At 40.7% G+C, this 18,349-nt stretch overlaps 2 protein-coding genes across 8 annotated transcripts in view; both read right to left on the bottom strand.

Annotated features, from left to right (window-relative positions):
* BIRC6 (baculoviral IAP repeat containing 6) overlaps positions 1-730 on the bottom strand; it is a 173,613-nt gene extending 172,883 nt beyond the window's left edge. For all 7 annotated transcript variants that reach the window (XM_082302472.1, XM_082302475.1, XM_082302476.1 and 4 more), the window contains exon 1: positions 413-730. In XM_082302472.1, coding sequence (XP_082158598.1) covers positions 413-650 — 238 coding nt within the window. In that variant the 5' untranslated portion in view covers positions 651-730. The remainder of the gene's footprint in view (positions 1-412) is intronic.
* A 1,139-nt stretch (positions 731-1,869) lies between these two features.
* On the bottom strand, positions 1,870-16,715 carry YIPF4 (Yip1 domain family member 4). Its single transcript, XM_082302555.1, has 6 exons — positions 16,427-16,715; positions 12,820-12,973; positions 10,003-10,174; positions 7,796-7,873; positions 6,016-6,129; positions 1,870-4,830 (listed from the first exon to the last, which is right to left on the bottom strand). The coding sequence occupies exons 1-6, from the start codon at positions 16,509-16,511 to the stop codon at positions 4,693-4,695; spliced, it is 741 nt and encodes a 246-aa protein (XP_082158681.1). The 5' UTR covers positions 16,512-16,715; the 3' UTR covers positions 1,870-4,692.
* Between the last annotated feature and the right edge of the window lie 1,634 nt (positions 16,716-18,349).

The raw sequence follows: 18,349 nt of genomic DNA, 5'->3' as shown, positions 1-18,349 counted from the left end.
CATTTAATCTTTTAGTAACGATGCCAATATGTTTTACAGAAATAAAACGCCTCGGCTCTGTCTACATGAGTATCTCTGCCATAAAGAGTAGGAACACAGAATCACAGCCTCAGTTAGGTTGGAAAAGACCTCTGAGATTCACTGAGTCCAGCCTACGACCAAACACCACCATGTCAACTAGACCATGGCACTCAGTGCCACGTCCAGTCTCTCCATAAGCATCTCCAGGGACAGCGACTCCACCACCTTCCCGGGCAGGGGAGGCCGTTCAGGCCACAAAAACAAAAAGGGGTGACAAAGAGCCGGGGGACCTCCCGGCACCAAGGGCCCGAGCCGAGCGCGGGCGCTCCTTCCCGAGGCTCCCCTGGCCCGCCACGACACCTGTTCCGCGGCGGCCCCGCTCCCCGCTCACCGCCGAGCGCCGACGCCTGCAGCGTGGCCCCCGAGGTGCCGTCGATGACTTTGATGGCGCCGCGCGCGGTCACGGCCAGGATGGCGTTGAGCGCAGGGTGGTAGCACAGGCTGCAGAGCCCGTCGGCGTCGCAGCGCAGGCAGCCGTCCCGCAGCAGCAGCCACTCGCAGGAGCCCGGACCGGGACCGGGCCCCGCCGCCGCCGCCGCCGCCGAGGAGCAGGAGGCCGCCGCAGCCATCTTCGCGGCCGCCGCCGCCGCCGCCCTCAGGACAAGAGGCCCGGGGAGAGCCGCTCACTGACAGTCCCTGGAGCCGCCGCCGCCAGTCACCATCCGGGTCCGGGGAGAGGGGGAAAGGGAGAGCGCCCGCGCGAGCGGGAAGTGACACAACCGCGCCGGATGCGGAACCGAGCAGCGGCGGCCCGGGGGGGCGGGGGCGAGCAGCGGCTCCGCGAGGGGCGGGGCGGGGGCGGGGCTGCGCTGCTCCCCGCTGCGCGCGCGTGCGCACTGCTCACCGCGCCCCCCGCGCGCCCGCACGGCCCCGGCTCTGCCCCGAGCGCGGCGTGCCCGGCCCCCGCCGCTGCCGCGTCGTTACCGCTTCGGACAAAAGCTGGCTCATAAGCGGGCAAGCGAGCTCGCCGCCCCCCGCCTCGGGGAAACCGGAGCGGGTGTTTGTGTTTAATAGCCCGGCTCCGACACTGGTTCTGTTTCTGAACCCGAGCGCTGCGAGAGAGCCCCAGTGTAAGTGGCCTCAGCGCTGGTACGGAGTGACAAAGCCACAGTGCCTCTGCCGCGGCTCCCTCGCGGAACGCACGCTGCCCTTGGAAAGGGTGTCCCTGGTCCCGGGCGGGGAGCACGGAGCCATTGCACCCACGACAGCATTTTGCTCCGAAGCAGTGCCTCAAAAATGACATGAGTTTAATAAAACATCTTGTATTTAGTTGAGATTTCCCCTTTTCACCCACTAAAATAGCAATTCAATTTGTATAGCTCAGCCTACCTGTACGCATTATGTGCCATAGGCTTTATTTTATCCAAATGACGTGTTAAATATTTCACGAAGCTTTTAGGCTACTGATGGTCTTTAAGCTAATTTTCAAGTATAAAGTTTTCTACAAAATACTTTTATTAGAAGGACCCAAATTAGCACAGGCTGCTCTAGCAGGGAAATTTTTTAAGAAATACAATGTGTGAAGAAAAAAATAAGGAAATCAAACCAAACCCACATGGGTATGTGTGCCACCCAGGCTAATCAAAACTGTCCTGAGAGCAAAATAAGCCGCTTTTAAGCTTCTTATTAAGTAGTACTTCAAGCAAAACATTAAACACCAGTAAGGAGAAGGATAATGATAAAATTACAGCAGATCTCAAGCTGTATGTTGTCTCAACAATGGATTTAATCAACTTTTCAAGTAAGCATAATTTTTCTGATAAACAGCAGAGTATGTCTGATGGGTAAAGGAGGAAACAAGACAAGTACATATCTAGCTGCTCTCTGGAGATCATCCAAAATGCATGTCTCACCAAGGGGTGATACCCATGTCACCATGCCAAAATGAGGTATGCCAAAGGCATCTTAGGCAATTTTTTTGCTAGATGGATGTGCTCTAAGTTACCGTTTTGACAGATTGAAGTAGTGTGTTGATTATCACAAAAACTTGTTTATAGCCTCAAAGCTTTTGGTGCTATGTATAGCATCCATATATTGGTGGTATGCACAGGAGCATGGACATGTCTTAATGCATCAATATTAATTATTCAGTATTAAGTCAGTAAATATAAATGAGCTTCATATGTTCTGTAAACAAGTTTAATTCAAAATTTTTATAAAATACATCTTGTATTTACACACATACTTCATCTAAAAATATGAGTTTGTTGAATGCAAAGTTATTACAAACTATCAGAATTATTTGAGAGCTGTTTGTATGTTTCTCGCACAACATATGCAAAAAGTGACCCTAAAGATACTAAGATTAAAAGGTGCAAATCTGCAATTGTGTACAAAATATGTACTATGTTAAGTGCATATCTACATTGCATATTACACATGTGCCAAGTCTGTGGAAAGGAACAGTTAAAATTGCAACTATAAATTTCACAGAACATTACTGGAAAGGGAGGCATTTGGAGACTCAATAGAACATTCTTGCATCCTGTCAATATTCATAGTTCAGATGCACAGAACACCTCATGAAACAACTATGGAAGAAGGAACTAAGCTTGAAGCTCTCTGACAGCCTAGTAACCCAAAAGTGTTCTTGCCCTTCACCTTTGTGGTGATGGAAGTTAAACGTATTCACAGGGGCTGGGTGGAGTCTTATAACGATAGTTGGATATTCCTGTTAAAAAAAAGAAATATAAGTCATGAAAAGAAGAGGTAAAACCAGATTATCATGCAAGATTCCAAAGCTAATATGTTTTTTTTAAATACACTGTAACTTCCTTTTTCTTTTGAGAATGTGGTATGAATGCTCTCAAAACACTTGTAGGAAAGAAATAAGCTGCTGCTGGTATAAATTGATTTAGTACTACTTTGCATTAATTCCACCACAACTTCTTCAGAAGTCAAAAATCAGGTGAAATGTCAATCACTCTACTAATTTTTCTCTTTTTATATATTACAAGCTCAAGTATTACACTACAGTTAGTCCAGCACTAACTTCAAGTAGTTCCATTTAAAACCAACACAAGCATCAGCCAGGAAAGCTGACTGAATGAGCTAAAGGTTTGTGGGAGAGTTGGAATTTAATTATGTATTTTGCATCAGTAATGACTGGTAAAAATAAGTCCCCAAGATGGCTAGTTACACAGTCTAAAAAGCTGAAAAGCTCCAGTTCTGCTATGGAAATATGTCCATCAGGGATCGAAGACAGCCCTTGCTATTACCTTGTCATGGCTGATTTTAATTTGTAGCAATAAAAAAAGGGCAGGGGGCAGAGCATGGGAAATGCTTTTTTTCTGTTACCAGAAAAAAAAAAGAAACTTCAGAGCTATGTGTTGATACCAAATACTGAAGATTGCAAATGCCTATATTAGTACCATGCAAAGTGAACTTCAGTGGACTTCCCTTGTGAAGAAATATTACCATAAGGACCATTATATAAGCAATCAACACAGTACACAGGAAATATTTAACATGTCATCACATTATTACATAATCCTTGGAGAGTCAAAATTAGCAAGACTCTAACTGTTACTAAGGCTGTTAACTCTGCCTTATTTAGTGGAGGGAGAATCTGGCCTTCCAAATCTTTCTTATTTCTCTTTACAAAGGATTAATAGTATTGGTGCAAGAAAAAAAAAGGATGCATGTTAAATACCATGCTATTAAAAGCAAAACAGAGCAAGATGTTGTAAAACATAGTTAGGGAAGCAAAATTTTTATTTTGTCATCATAAAATAACATTGTTTAAAGATCACACAAATTTGATAGATCATCTTTTTTTTCTCCAACATTAAGCCAGCACTAGAGTTGAGAAAGGTGTTCACCCATTTCTCTGTAAATTTATACTTTTAAGTAAAATAATTTGATTCTCTAAATATGCATTTTAATTAATTATGTCACGCAGTAAATATCTTGCTCCTTTGGTCAGAGATAGTAAATGAAAACTTCAAATACTTGTATCTTCTATTTTTAAAAACCCAATATACATCCTTAACCAAGGAGTATTTACGGTACACACAAGCCATAGATACAAAATACACAGTATATACATGTTTTGAAAACAAATTGGAATTTATAAAAACTCAACAGCCAAATCACAGTAATTGAGGCACTAAATTAAAAGTAGTATCTTCTTGTCTTGATTATACAGACTATTCTGTGAACAATCAGGACTGTTTCATAAATATATATTATCTACAGAATTTGCTGTGCCAGAAAAAGACAGCTGTGTTTAAGCTCAAAAGAAAAATTGCACTTTGAGATTGTTAACAGTTAACTCCTCATTTTTAATTCTTGAATATAGTAATCTGGTCCCAGTGCTTTTGGCACAGGTATTGAGTTGCAGTTTTGCTACGCTTTGTTATAAAACACAAGGTCCTTTTATTTTGTTCATTAAAATCTGAAGAGTCTTAAACAAACCTAGAACTTTGATACAAATCTATATAGCTACAATTGCTTCATTAAATAATATACACAAATATGCTCTTCGATCTTAAAACATCTTGACAACTGGATTCAAAACAGTCACTTGTATTATCTCCAGCCTTCTTAATCTTACACATTATCAGTCTGCAAGTGACTGAAATACGGTTTCTGGCCACATCTTACACTAGATCACACCCCAGTATACAAGGACAGAAAATAAATGTATAATAAAAAGATTGGATAAATTAGAAGGGGTTTCTTGGTCTTGAATTCTTCTCCAACTAGTAATGATGCAGCACTGTATGCAGCCCAAAAGACTCCAAACAACTGAAAAAGAAGATGAAGAGTCTTAGCTGACACCACAAGAAAGTCTCTCCAAATACCACAGTAAAAATCACTTCTTCTCTCAATACAATACAGAGCCAGCCATTAAGAAGTAGTACTTGTCACAGCCCAAGTAGTTTTGGCCATTTGGGGCTTGTAATGCATTTTCATACTAGTGGTGCAAAGATAAGAACCTTGCAGAGATTCACCCTGAAGTTAACGTAAGGCTGTTAGTAGTAGTCAAATAACAGAGGTTTCATGAACATATATTTATTTTGAAGTTATATATTAGTTAACTGGCAAGTTAATGATTTACCCTCTGACTATCGTTTATCAGTAATTGCAAATTATCAAATCACAAATACAGCAATTTTGTTATTTATCATACACTCTAGTTGTATTTCAATTATACTGTTTACCAGCAAGCTAAAAGGACAGAAACAATGAAATCAACAAAACCCCCAGAAAGTGAACAGCTTATCTCATAACAGAATTTTGTCAGTTAACCTTCCCAGACTCAGCAGTAACTTCAAAGACTATTAAAAGGGTTTTAAGAAGTACTGGAAGTGTTGAAGAGTGTTATGTCATTCTGGGATCTTTTAGGGAATGTTGCTGGTTCCATAGAAGGTGTCCAGCAGCAGGTGGTATCAGGCAGGTTATTCTTTGTGCCATACCTTCCCCATCTCTAAATCAGAACAATCTTTACCTTGTCTGCAAAGGGTATCAAGAGCTTTGTACTGCTACCACTACAGGGAGGTCTCAGAACAATGACTAACGTCATATTCATGCTGCAGCGACTAAAAATAAACTGGACGATGGGGGAAGGGAGAGAACAGCTTATTTTCAGATTCTTCATTCTGAGGTTTTATTATGCATTCTCTTCTCAAAATGAGAATCCTATTTTTTTTGTAGTGCAACTATTAGAGCACAGCAAAATACTTAAATACAAGCTAGCCTAGTAACAACAGGTGTTGTTATAGCAACAGCACTGTATATGCCCAAGCACTCAAAAGGAGCATTTAAAACGACATTCACTTTCCACCACACTAACCAAAAGGATCACAGAGCTCACTTTGTAGTTATGAAAATTTTGACACATCGTTATGTTTTCCTGAACAGATTACTTGAAGTGTTAAGAAAGTGACGTAAAAATAACTAAACAATTCTCAATAGATGCTATGAACTTACTTTTATTAGGGTAGAAACAACTTCAAATGATCCAACCACCAAAAGTACAGGTGCTATGACAATGAGGGGAAGTAGGGAATATCCTATTACACCAAGAACTTGGCCATAAGCAACCTGAAATTTTCAAGCACACAAAAATAAGCTGTGCAGTACTCAATCTCTGTCACCAAATACAATTAGTTCTTGTTATAACACTATGAATGACAATTATAATGTGTTATACTCATGAAGTTTCCGCTAACGGAGGCTTGGTAGTATAAAAACTGGTGTTGTATGCTGAACCTTAGAAATACATTGTCTTTTTTTTTTTCTTTACTGAAACACTGTAAATGATCACTTTCAAAGGAAACATTTACATATGATACCCAGGAGCATAGAACTGTAACAGACCTCTCAAGGACCAGCTGCAGTCCTAGTTGTCCCAAGCAGTAAAGACATAATTTCTGCATTAACATACTCATATCCATTATACATAAATAAATACATAAAGTACATGAATGCTTTTGGTGTCACCTGAAACTTGATCCCTGTAAGGCACAGAATTCTTCTGATTTCCAGCCTCAATTTATTGTCACTACCTCGAACAGAGTTGTTCCAAGTACTTCCATAACTACTTTTAGCTTCAGAAGGAAATGTCTGATTTTCCCCTACTATGGTCTGAAATGTTCCTGTGCACAGCTAGGCTTCTTGGATTTAACAGGAGAAATAGTGGCATCTTTTAAGCATTTTCTTGTGGATGATAATCCTTCACAATCAGCTCCGCTAACCTATACTTTTTCTCCAGTTTATACATTCTGGTAATTCCACATTTTAAGCTGCAAACCAGATTGATTTAAGGGCATCTGGATTGTGTTGATATGCAGAAATGCCATGCAATCACATTTATAAAACATTTCTCCTTCAAAGCAGCGTTCACACAAGAAGACTAACAATTATGATTAAAAGGAAAATCTAAAAAGTTTAAAGTAAATAACATAGGACCTCTGCAACACTGGTGCATCATTAATGCAATATCCATAGTAAAAGTATAGAAATCAAGCATCACTGAATATTTAGTTCTTCACGACACAGTTCAATGCATTTTATGCTGCAGATCCATTTTAAGAAGTTCTATCCTCCTGACTGTTCCACTGTAGCTGTCTGTGGGCCTTGCTCTAAGTAATTTTTTGTTGTTTACACCTGAATCACTTAATGACTCAATTTGGAAACAGCTCAAGCAGCTATTCCAACCCTGCTGGTGCAAGCAGCTGGAGGAAGGGATGCAGGCCACAACTCCAGTTGGCTCTGCAGTTGAGAAACATGCACTGGATTTCATACTTTAATGGGTTTGAACTGCATCAGGCCAGGGTCGAAAACAAACACTGGCAGGTGCCTTACACACAAGGACATCTAACTGCTGTTAGCTCCCCATTTGAAAAAAAAAGGTCCCATTTAGCCCAGTGACCAAAAACTTGAAAGCATTTCTCCCTCAAAAATTGACTTCAGTTCTGGATCACAGGAAGCTGGTAGAATTTCTGGGACTCACAGTACAAATTTCCAGATTGTTTATCACTTCCAAGTGCACAATCCCTTGCACAGAGAGATTAGCTGATGATATCTGCATTTCAGATTTTATTTTGGAGACTGAGAACCCGAAATGTTGACTTAGCAACTGCATCCATTCTTAGCTGACTACAACATCCAAAGCCAAGCACTATGAAAACCCAACTACTGCTGAAAAACATAGTCAAGAGACTTTACGTTACCTCCCTTTACATCCTTTTCACATACAGGTACTTACTTCTCCTCCAAGAACTCTGGCCAGTAAAAAAATTGTCAAGGATCCAAATATCCAAATAGTTATAATCCAAGAAACAACCTTAAGAGATAAAAAACAATTCATTTGTATGAGTAATTGTCATTGTGAAATAGGAAAATCCATTTCCATAATCGTTTTCACTGCAGTCAAGGATTTTATTATGAAAACTGAATTCTGAATTGTGGCAAGAATAGTGTTTAGTAACACAATGCAATTTGCAAATAAAGTTCAGAGGTTACATTTACAGAATCACATTAATGGTAAATTTGGTGTACATGCAATGTATTTTGTAACTACTGTAGCAGGAATAGGAAGTTAAAACTACCCTAAATGCCTTCACGTCTCATCTATTACAAAATATGGACTCAGACAGTTTTTAAGTCAGCCCCACCAATATAAGGAGTTGGAATTCTTCTTTCACCTATAAAGATGCCACTTCATTCTTTACTCAAACTGAGAACACTCAGAAGACACAGGACTTTAATTCTCAGTGGAACCTGATGGTGATGACAACTTACTAAAGAGCCTCAGATTCCTGGGACCAAGTCTGTTGTTATTTTTTCTTGCTTCTTTCATAGTTATGCTCTTAAACTACAGAAGAAATCCTAAAATCATTCTCTAGCTTAACAGAACTTTCAAATTAACTTAACTGGTTTTGGTGTTGAGCCACTGCAAGGACTAGAAGTAAAGCTCTCCTTTTTGAAATGCCTTTTTAGAAGGAAACAGTCTAAGTCCAGTCTCTGTATTTCCGAACATACAATGACTGAACTTAAAAAATTAAGTCAGTACTCAGTTCAATACTTTGCTTAATTAAAAGTTCCAAATTTCCAGAAGAATGAACTAGGGAAAACCAGATAAAAACGAAAAAAAAATATAGTGGCTTTATGCTATTTGTGAAAATAGCACACGGCCTCGTTTTACTTCCTGCTTTCCTCCACTGTCTAAAAGAAGAGGACCAGATTAAACTCTTAGAGCAGGAGTGCTCATCTCTCCCCAGCTTAGAGCCCACCTTTGGGTTCATGTGTCCAGCTGCTGTCAGTCATCCTGTTGCTAGCTGCTAGCTTTCCCTCCTCATACATATAAGAGCACTCTTGCATCCATATGGTAAACCCACTGTTCCTAAGAAACATTAGACCCAGTGTTCCTGTACAGGAGATACACAAACTGCAGGAGGTGGTTCATCTGTCACAGGTCAAGGAATGGTCCTTGCTTTGCTAAGGAGGCAGGCGAGCGGTTCAACCAGAAGACTTGAACAATAAAGTGGTTTAGTCTACTCACTTCAAGCCTCATGGAGACAGGATACTGAGAGTGAATTCTTAGTCAGCATTTGGTACACCATATTGAAGCCAGAGGTCCAAAGGGAATGATTTTATTCCACCATTCACACAAATCCTTGCATAAGCACATTCTGCTAGTTTACATATGGCTTATTGCCATACTTGGTCACATTTAAAACAACTGCAACCACACATTTAGTCATAAAGACTTCCAGTGCAGGAGCACCTAGGCTTACATTCAAATTGTTACTATAAATGATAACACTTTATTTTAACCAGAACATAAAGAAAAAATCTAACAGAGTTTATGGAAATCAATTAAATATGCACAATGCCTCTGAGTAGCTATTCACCCTGGAGTTCAAAAGGAATTATGGAATTTTTGACCAGAGGAAAGTTATTTGATTGTAACTGAGCAGGGAGGACAAAGTAGCAAATGTCACTAATGAAGATTAAATATACCAGATAACAGCAGTCATATAGTATGAATTTAAAAAGCAGCTTTATTTGTCAGGAAATTAGAATTCATGGCATCCAAACAAATGCTTTTTGGTAACATTTTTTAGTAATAAAAAGCAAGTTAACAAAAGGTTACAATTAAAATGGAAAGATTCACTAATATGACTATAAACCCATCAGTATCAATCTGGTTCCTCTAGAAACCACGTATTTCCTTTGTTTTACTGTATAAAAACAAACCTGACATTTCATCATGATTAACTTATCCGTGGGCTATTTAATACATTCCTAAATGCTGTCTTTCTACATATTAACTTGAGAAACAGCACTTGAAATGCCCCACATTAGTATGTGAAAAAAAGACTTTCTACCTACGTAAGAATGCAAATTGCTTAGCAATCACATCCCCAAATTTAGTTCAGATTTCATTTTAGTCAGAAGATTTATACCTACCTTAAATTGTCCATATAATGAAATCATTGAGAAGAAGAGGACAACTGCCAGAGGACCCCAAAAGTCTGGATTGTCTCTCACTACCTGCCTATTGAACCCAAGAGATGGCATAGGCATCAACACACATCGAATTTTGTAGTAAATATCCTTCAGATCAATGTCGAGTTCTTCCCTGAAATTGTAAAGCAAGTGAGCATTACTATACACCACAGTAATGAAACAGACCCAAAAAAGTAAGTACAGGGGCAAACAGTAAGTTTATAGAGCAAGTCTCTTGTCACCCACAAGGCTTTCTGAGGCCATGACTACAGAGGAACAGTTTGTGCACAGTAAAGCAAGGCCATACCTTCATGCACATTCAGTAACTGGTGGGACACAGTTAGATTTATTTAATCACTCAAAAACAAACTACATGACTGAGAACAGAAAACATATACAGCATACCCAGACCAGGCTGCATGGGGCTCTGAGTGACTTGGAGTGGTGAAAGGTGTCCCTGCCCAAGGCAGCAGGGTTGGAACGGGATGATCTTTAAGGTCAACCATTCCAACCCAAACAATTCTATGATTCTGTGATACCCTGAGAGTCTGCATTAAGACAGGAGGTCTATTTTTCTGACACACGAGGACAGGTGACATGTTTCTATCACTGTAACTACTTAAAATTCAAAGATGTACACACATAATGTCCGTGTATTCCTATGCCAAGCAGTTTGCCACAAGCACACTTACTATGAAAACATTTTATTTTAAATTCTGCAAGAATACCATTACATTCACTAATATTAAACCGTTCCAAATACATCACATAAAACCAATTTTTTTTAAAGAAAATGGAGCTTAATTTCCTTCAACAACAGTAGTTTTCAACAGATCAGCTTATGCCAATTGTTTAATTTCTAGCTTGTTTCCAATATGGGTAAAATAAATAGAGGTCACTTGAACTAGCAGCAGTATGTATCAACAGATATTGCCCTTCTCTCATTGCATTCCCGCTTCCTGTTACAAACTCTCTGAAAGCAGATACAAATTGGCAGGAAGACTCGTCTGCCCAGGAGACTCCCAACTGGTCCATGTTGCCCTGACTGTCCTAGCATAATAGGAAGGAATCAGACTTCCCAAGTAATGGGCAATTCCATTTCTTTATGTGCAGAACCTCAGCCATGACTGAGGAGCTCTGAAGAGTTGCAAGAGACTTCCAGGAGATATACTGCTGTATATTTAAGTACACAGTGAAGAAAAATGTAGAATATTTAATATCCTAAGTCCATTCATTAAGGTTTTATCCAAGGCTTTGGTTTTTTGGCTTTTTCTTCAGAAAAGCTGAAGTGAGAAATAAATGCAAAGACATGATTCACCACAATTTCTCTTAAAAAAAAAAAAATTAAATACTGCTAATGATTACTATTACTGAAGCTACTTCAAAAGTGGTATTACTAAGTGGTGACTAAGTAACAAAAATTGTTCTTTAACCAACCCTGAATCTAAGGAATAGACTAGAAGCATCTATCTTTCACCACTTCTCTAAAAAGGATGTAGCATCCCTATACCTTACTCTGAAGACTGTGTAACACAAATATTGGCTGTATAGAAAGAATTCTTTGGCATTGTCTAGGGCTTCTGACAGTTCCTCATGGGAATAAATCTTTTGTATGAAGCTGACAGCTACCTCACCTGAAAGTGATGGCAGCTGTATCAGGAAACAAGTGTCTGGAGTAAGGCTGCCCAATGAGAAAGTTAAAAAAATAGTCTCACTTTATTGAACAAAACATTCGCACAGTAGCACTGCATTGGTGAACTGCCCTTAACAGGCTGCTGTTCTTTCAATCCTTAATAGGATTCAGATAGCAAGAATTCATTATGGCACGTGTTTCTGGGAATAATCAAAACAACAAAATTACACGAAAGTCAGAATTCCTATGTTGTCACCTCACCACACCAGTCTGTTTCTTAATTAAAAGTCAGGGGTTTACAAAACAGACTTAGGCACAGAAGGAGCTACTTCTGCACACTTTAACTTAAACCACTTCTCAAGTAGCACTGTCATTATTAAGCTCTCCAGACACCTGTTGTCTCCCAACACTCTCATCTGAGTTCTCCAGAGTACTCTCTGTCTCACTCCAATTTTTAAAAGCATCATTATGTTTAATTCACAGAAAAACACTGAGACACTGAAAATGAAATTGCTTAGATGCAGAACAAGGACCAGGCTCCCTGACTCACAGTGTAGTAACCTCAAGATACAAACTTTCTTCAGCCAACCATGTTTCTATGAACAGAACAATGGACGCAAGACTTTCAGTTTTAAGGAGATCATTGTCTTTCAGCACTAGCACCCTTTTAATCTAGCTTTATAGTAAAAGGCAGCATCAAAGATTACAAAGTTTGTGCTACCTTGGTTCTAACATCCCTACTGTAATAATCATGATTCATAATGCTTTTGTTTCAGAATAACTGACAGAAATGACTGAGATTCACTTAAGAGGAATCTTCCCACAGGATTGTCTTAGCCTTTGATTATTTCACAATATCAAGAAACGTGAATGCAAAAGATACAAAGAATACAGTCTCATTTTTTTAAACCAAGATCAACAGATAAAAGCAGAAAAACCATATAAGCTTTATACTTATAGAGATTAACACCCATAATGAGAAACAATGTTTCCATTCTTGCACCAGAAAACACTCATTGGTCAAATAATTTGTCAAACAGAATTCTAGTCACAGCACAAGGCTGGGGGACAATGCAAGACTACAAGTTGTTTGTTTTCCCTACACAGCTAATAAAGATAGATACCCAAAAATAATTGCAACATACAGGAGTGGCTTGTTATCTTCTGGGTCATCATCTTCCACTTCCAGAAGCCAGCCATATCCTCTCTGTCTTAGGAATGTAGTCGCAGTAGATTCTTTGATGAATTCTCCTCCAAGATTTAGCTTAACATCTGGAGTTGTTATGGAGCCACTAAGATCTAAAGAAAAAGGGAGAAAAATATAGACCTTTTTAAGTCTTGCTAAAACCATTTGATATTAAAAGTACTGGAAGATAAACAACAAACATATGAAGCTACATGTGTTGGTCATCACCATAAAACATTCAAAGTTATCAAATAAAATTATACTTTAACAGATACATAATTTGAAAGTGTACTTGTGGTTTTATTGCAATAGTAACAATGTTGGGTTAGGTCTCAAATGACCAGGTTTTAGCTTTTAGATGGGACTCTTGTTTTATGACACAGTGTTGTGGTATGACAGAAAGGCTTCCATTTGTGCCTTATCATTAAGTGTTTAAAGGCACAAAAAGAGAGAACTAAGGAGAGCCTCAACATGCTATAAATTGTGGATTATTCATCATTTTTTTCTGACCATACTCTACCTCTTTTGGAGCTCATTTTTTTATAGAGGCATTGTTTCAGCCAAAACCACTCTCTGCTTTTATGCCAAATTTTTCATAAAAGGAAAACATTTGAAGATGTTTTAATTTGTAGCCTGCCTTTAATACAGCTGAAAATATTAGAGAAGGAATGCTACCAGAGATCCTGAGGCTCTGGACAATAATAAGTAATACAAGTTCTCTTTGATATACTACGATCTTGCTCTGCCACATTACTAAGCAAAAAAAAAAAAAGAGTAATTTCTCTATGTTCTGGTTGGTTGTGTCAAAATCACCAATAAACATCTTTTTTTTCTCATTTTATTCAGTTATATACAGATGGAGAATAAAAAATAGTATTGGAAAATAAATGAAGCAACTTGAAGAAAGAAAAAGATACATACGAAGTGAATAATTATTCCTTTTGGAAATAACGGATTTCCATTATCTGCTAAGAAGGAAAAATCCAAACAGAAATGTGTAAATATTTTGTACAAGCTTACTATAAATATATTGAGAAATAAAAACTCTCTTCTCATCCAACAACTTTTCACCTCACCAAAGAAAATATTTTTGCCTTTTCATTGTGGTGTGTTTTTCACACATTAAAGCTCCTCAGCACAAATTTCCCAAAACACCTAACTACAGCAAATACTTCTGAAACACATACTCACAGAGGCACATCAGGCCATATTTGTAGATTACATTTGCAACATCCTCTTGGAAAATATTACATAATTTTACAGGAACAAAATTTGTACAGTTACAGAATCTCAATGTCTTCAGCCAACGTGTCTTAAGCGTTCACTGATCACTCAGTATTGCAATTAGTTCAACAGAATTCTCCTTCCCAGAGCAGCTTGCTAGGCCACTCAGATTCAAGCTTCTCCATAAATGCCTTTCAACTATTTCATAATCATGAGAATTACTGATCCATTCCTTTGATTCTTGGAACACCATCTGCACAGGACCCTTGTAAAGATCATCGTAACCTAAGGCAGGAATTTCTTGTTGCTCTTCTCAGTCCCAGCATGCATACACTGTTCTCACCAGACTCTAGCAAAGCCTTCCTCTGCTGTTTACAGAGGGAGGAAAAAAGGAAAATCTTAATGCCTGGGCATCAAGTTGAAGCCTCAGAAGTTTTCTCTTGACTCTGGGACCCTTATGTCATTAAGAAATATTTGTTTCTGCTACAACATAACACTTTTTTTGCAAGGAGAGGTTCTTGCTACTCTGTGCATAAATACAGCTGACAAAAGAAGCAAACACAGCAGTCCAACCAGCCAAGTATTTCTCCTTTCTCAGGGACTGCTAACAATCCATCCTAAGGCATGGAAACTCGTAAGCAAGTCAATGAATACCTGCAGCCACATTTTTGAATTATAAAACCTGTTAACATGATCTTAAGTCTCTTTTGCAAGACGAAGCTGCAGAAACCTAGGGGAAAAGGGACTGGTCACCACCTCTTCTGCACGCTGCTTTGAATGAGATTTTTAACAGCGGGGCAACAGGGTGCTGGAAAATCTGCCAAGAACTGATGACACTGATGGTTCCTAGGGAGAGCCTGGGTGCCTTCACTGCTACTGTCTCAGGCTGAACACCAAAGAAGCAAAACCAAGGTCTCTCAGATACCTCATTTCAACCAAGCATTGTAGAAAACCAGCTTTCAAAACAGTCTTGACTCTTAATTTTGAAAAAGCAGTACAAGAAGCAAAACCCCAGTCTGCTCTTTCTACCATGTCTGGTGACCTAATTGTGAACATCTCTCCAGCTTTCTTTCATACAGTTCCTACCTCCCACAGAAATAAGATGGGGAAACAGAACAGCTTTTTTTTTTTTTTTTTTCATATGGATGGAGATTTGGGAAACATGTAAACATTAGAGTGCAATGCGTAGAATTTTAACTTTAAAATATCAAGATGTTTAACTTTGCTTATGTTTTTCTTTGCTAGGGTACTTTGAGGACAGGACTACACTTGAACAGGCAGATCACACCTTCTTGTGTTCGTAAAAAACACAGAGCTAAGCGCGATTCAACACAACCTACCAGAAAGGTGGCTGTATTGGATTGGGTTCAGCATTGCCCAACAAATACTTCCAGAGGAAAAAGCAGAGAGCTTCCGCTCAGAGGTACATGGATCCTTTTTCAGGCCAAGGTGAAGAAGAAAAACAAACCAAAGGAAAACAAGCAAAACCCCCCAGCAACAAAAGACCCCAGAACCATGACTATACTGTTGACTTGTGTTTCTTTTCAGAAAGACTGTGAATAAAGAACAGGTATTCTACAGTAACTTCTCCACTTCAGCAATTCCTTTCCAGGGTGGGACGCATGAGCAAGGATTTATATGATCCCTTAGTCACAATTACAAGAGTAACTAAATACATACATGAAAGTATAATCCTTGTTATTTAAATGGGTAGAGCCCTAAAGATCATTCTCCACCGAAATAAGTTTGCACGATGTTGACTCCCGTATGTTCAGTTTTGAAGCTTTAAGGCACATCTTCACAGCATGCTGGTACACCACCGCTATTTGTGCAGCAGTTTGGCAGGGGGCCCACTTCACCCCCTAAATTACATACACAGCTTCTTTTTCTCCTTCATGACTGTGCTGCAATGAGACACGGCGCAGACGCTTTGGCTCAACATTACAGCACACGTGAACACACGACACAATCTTCGGTAAGACACCAAAGTGGGCTTGCAGCAACGCGGGAGCCAGAGGAGCGGCAGTGACAGAGGGGTCACGGTTATGTCACGCCGCCGGGACAAGCTCGGCTCCGGCTTCCAGAGAAGCCGGGAAGCGGAGCGGCACGGCCTCCTCTGCCACGCTGGTGCTCCCGTGACGCGGACACGGCAGCGGGGCGCACCCGCGGCAGCGGCCCCCGGGCAGCGGCCACCTCGGCCACCCCGCTCCGCCTCCAGCCACGACACCAACCGCGGGGGCGGCGTGAAGGAGGGCAAGGAAGGCCCCTCCTGTCTCTGCGGCCCGGGAACAGCCCTCGTCTCGGGACAGCGAGCGCGGCCTTACCCGCGGCCCCGCGCTCACCTTCGGCGTCCGCCGAGGAGACGAAGGTGAAGTCCCCGCTGCTGGGCGCGTAGAGCGGCGGCTGCTGAGCGCCCGGGGGCTGCATCTCCCCGCCCTCCGCGGGGGCTGCGGGGCCGGTGAGGGCGGCGAGGGGCGAACGGGCACCGGGGCCTGGGGCCTCCCGGGTCCCTCCTGCGGCGGCGGCGGCGGCACCGAGCCCAGGGCGCAGCCGCCTCACGGGGCGACAACAAGCGGCGCCGCCCCTGCCATTGGCTGCTCGCGAGGCGCGCCCAGGCTGGCCGCCGGTGCTCCAGCGCTGACTGGATCCCGGCGCTGTCCCGGGAGTGAGGTCACTTCCACTCCGCTGCTAAGCTCCTCCTGATGGGACGAACCATCCACCCTCCGTCCCTCCCTCCCTTCCTTCCTTCCTTTCTTCCTTCCTCCCTTTCTTCCTTCCTCCCTCCCTTCCTCCCTTCCTCCCTCCCTTCCTCCCTTCCTCCCTCCCTCCCTCCCTCCCTCCCTAGTGGCTAATAATGCTGTGACTATGTTTTTGACTGACTGCAGAGAGACCTATGTAGCAGTAAAGAAGTTGTAAAATAATAGAAATGACATGTTGCTGCCAATCCCTATTATAATAATACAATATATAATAAGACAAACACTGGCTCTGGTTGCGGTCTGTGCTTTGAGGAATCAGAAAGTGGGATCTCACTTTTTCTGTGTTTAACGACTTAACAAAAAAGCTCCCAGATAACTCCGCTTAGGGTTAGCACGTAAATCCACCCCTTTGCTCCCTACTGAATACCAGCATTTATTGTGAGAGGACACATTTTTTTCCTGACATCTTGAAACAGGCTTAAATGTGGCATTCGTGCCACATATATTTAATTTATTTCATACATAGATCTCATTAAGTGCCATGGGCTGTAAATAGAAATATAAATTGGAAAAGTTACAGGTCCAGAAATAGCATTAGAGCAGTGGTTTGATTTGTAGAAGGAACCTTTTCTTTTCATATATATCCCATTAAAGGAAATCGCTGGGATGTCCGTTTCAAATAATTTTTAACAAGTAAAACCCAATCTGTTTTTTATGGAGAGAACATGACTGGAAGTTCCTACTTTACCATATCCAAGGATCACTCAAATTTGCATTTATATCAAATATGACTTGGATTTAGGTTCTCTGTAGATATTTTACAATGATTATCAGTTTCCTTGCGGCACCAGAAAAAAAATCACCTATAACTGCACATAACCTATTTTTAAATCAAAAATTGTCTTGATACTACAAAACGCCCCTACAGATACTTGTATAATCAGATTTTCCCTTTAAAAAGGTGAGCAGTCAAGACATCTGTTAAGAGCAGCTCATTTTCTTAACTGTTATGTGGAACTTCTTTGCTACAAGACCTTTGTAATAGGCTTCCTTCAGTTCCTGATGTCTCTTTCTCTTTACTTAGTTACAGCCAGCCTTGTCAGAGTTCAAGGAGCTTTTGGATGATACTTTTACATATGGTTTACTCCTAGGTAATGGTGCAAGGAGGAGGGAGTTGGACTTGTTCATCCTTATGGATCCTTTCCAATTTGAGACATTCCATGATTCTACTATTACATTTAACTACACTGCTGTGAGTGTGCTGTTCCCTGTTGATGTTGAAATGTCTCGGATGCTTCTGGAAACTGTGCCCTCCAGAGGATGCCAGACAGGTCTGTTATTGGACAAATTGCAAATCGTGAAATCATAGGATCATGGAACCATTTAAGCTGGAAAAAGACACTTCAGATCAAGTCTAACCATTACCTTAACTCTACTAAGTCCACCGATAAACCATGTCCCTACATACCACAATTACACTTTTTTGAATGCTTCCAGGGATGGTGACTCCACTGCTTCCCTGGACAGCCTGTTCCAATGCCTGATCACTCCTTCAGTTAGGGAATT

The sequence above is a fragment of the Coloeus monedula genome, assembly GCF_965178545.1.
Source record: "Coloeus monedula genome assembly, chromosome: 2".
Taxonomy (NCBI): domain Eukaryota; kingdom Metazoa; phylum Chordata; class Aves; order Passeriformes; family Corvidae; genus Coloeus; species Coloeus monedula.
Note: the sequence above shows the minus strand (reverse complement) of the source record. Positions and strands in the feature narration are given on the sequence as shown.